Source organism: Penaeus monodon, chromosome 33, assembly GCF_015228065.2.
Source record: "Penaeus monodon isolate SGIC_2016 chromosome 33, NSTDA_Pmon_1, whole genome shotgun sequence".
In the NCBI taxonomy this organism is placed as follows: domain Eukaryota; kingdom Metazoa; phylum Arthropoda; class Malacostraca; order Decapoda; family Penaeidae; genus Penaeus; species Penaeus monodon.
In genome coordinates, this window is record NC_051418.1 from 21,435,918 (window position 1) to 21,437,446 (window position 1,529).

General features: G+C 38.0%; 2 protein-coding genes across 2 annotated transcripts in view; both read left to right on the forward strand.

Moving 5' to 3' along the window:
* LOC119594135 (monofunctional C1-tetrahydrofolate synthase, mitochondrial-like) overlaps positions 1-177 on the forward strand; it is a 2,858-nt gene extending 2,681 nt beyond the window's left edge. The window contains exon 5 of the mRNA XM_037943201.1: positions 32-177. Coding sequence (XP_037799129.1) covers positions 32-162 — 131 coding nt within the window. The 3' untranslated portion in view covers positions 163-177. The remainder of the gene's footprint in view (positions 1-31) is intronic.
* Positions 178-179: 2 nt separating this feature from the next.
* Positions 180-1,529, forward strand: part of LOC119594301 (C-1-tetrahydrofolate synthase, cytoplasmic-like) — a 3,486-nt gene continuing 2,136 nt past the window's right edge. The window contains exons 1-4 of the mRNA XM_037943361.1: positions 180-254; positions 874-1,076; positions 1,294-1,396; positions 1,524-1,526. Of these exons, the coding sequence (XP_037799289.1) occupies positions 180-254; positions 874-1,076; positions 1,294-1,396; positions 1,524-1,526 (384 nt within the window). The remainder of the gene's footprint in view (positions 255-873; positions 1,077-1,293; positions 1,397-1,523; positions 1,527-1,529) is intronic.

The following is a 1,529-nucleotide window of genomic DNA, read 5'->3' on the forward strand; positions in this document are numbered from 1 at the left end:
AACATTTCATTTCATTTACTCCCTCTCCTAGTCTTGGACACAAATGACAGGTTCCTGCGTAAGATAACAATTGGCCAGAGTCCAACTGAGAAGGATAAGACACGTGAATGCCAGTTTGACATCAGTGTGGCCAGTGAATTATGGCTGTTCTTTGGGCCCTGACCACCTCTCTGGGCGACATGAGGGAGCGGCTTGGCAGGATGGTCGTGGCTTCAGACACTTCTGGGAACCCAGTCCAACAGCTGAGGATCTTGGTAGGGACTTGGATCTTTTGGAGTGTGGTGGTGGTAGTATTACTTGTATATTGTGGATATAATAAGAAGAAAACTAAAATGTAATTTTTAGATTTTGTTAGTATGCTTCATGTTTTATAGATGTTAGAATATAATATATTTACTTTTTGTGTGTTCTATCAGATATTATCTTACTTTTACTTTTCTTTGTATGATTACAATATCTTTTTTCACCTGTTTTTACTCGTCCAAAGGAGGTGCCAGTGTAGCTTGACTTGCTAATGAAGATGCCATTTCGACCAAACCTTATGCAAAACTCTGGAGGGGACACCATTGGTTTGTCCATTCAGGACCTTTTTTTTTGCCCCAAAACATTTTTTTTTTTGGGCAACATGGAATTCCGCCATCTGGCTGACAAGATTGCACTCCAGTTTGAGGGCTTTTATCTTTTGTTGTTTATCTGTTGTTGTTAATGCTGTATTGTGGGAATTTTAATATTTTATTTTACCTTAACTATTTTAACTAGTTCCTGCTTAGATATATCTTATTTTGATGTTGCTGGATGGCTGTTAGTTTTAACTGTATTGCAAATACCTATTGCCCTACTGACAAGCATATGGTCCATTTTTTAAAACCACAGCTTGTTGGAATGATTGGATTTTGTGTCACTGAGGCTGGTTTTGGTGCTGACATTGGCATGGAGAAGTTCTTCCAATATCAAGTGCCGTTACTCTGGTTGGTGCAATGCAGTAGTTTTGGTGGCACCGTGCGATCACTCAAAAATGCCATGGTCGCGGTCCAACAGTCTCCCTGGAGTTCCACTTCCTGGCAGCCTATACAGATGTAAGTTTTTCTCCTTTTCTCCTCTCTATTTATGTTCTTCTTATTTATCATATATCATTATTATACAGAGGAATATCTTCTTTCATGGAAAAAAAATCTCATATAATTTTCTTTGATATGATGTATAATTTTTTTTCTAATTGTGTCTTTCACAGTTTCTCTTACTGTTTTACTTTCAAGGCTATGCAGACTTCCAGTATGAACTTTCTTTCCACAGGAACACTTGGAGCTTGTTGAAGGGCTTCAGCAACTTGGGCAAACAGATTGAGAATGGTCGCATGTTGTGGCGTTCCAGTAGTCGTTGCAATCAATGCGTTTGCGTACGTTATTCCTGGTGTTTTTCATTTATGCATATTACTGTTGTTGTTGTTTGTTTGGAGAAGTTTTGAACTGCTTCATTTTTGATATAGGATCTTGTATTTTGAAGATGTTGATCAAACTTTTTAGAATGTA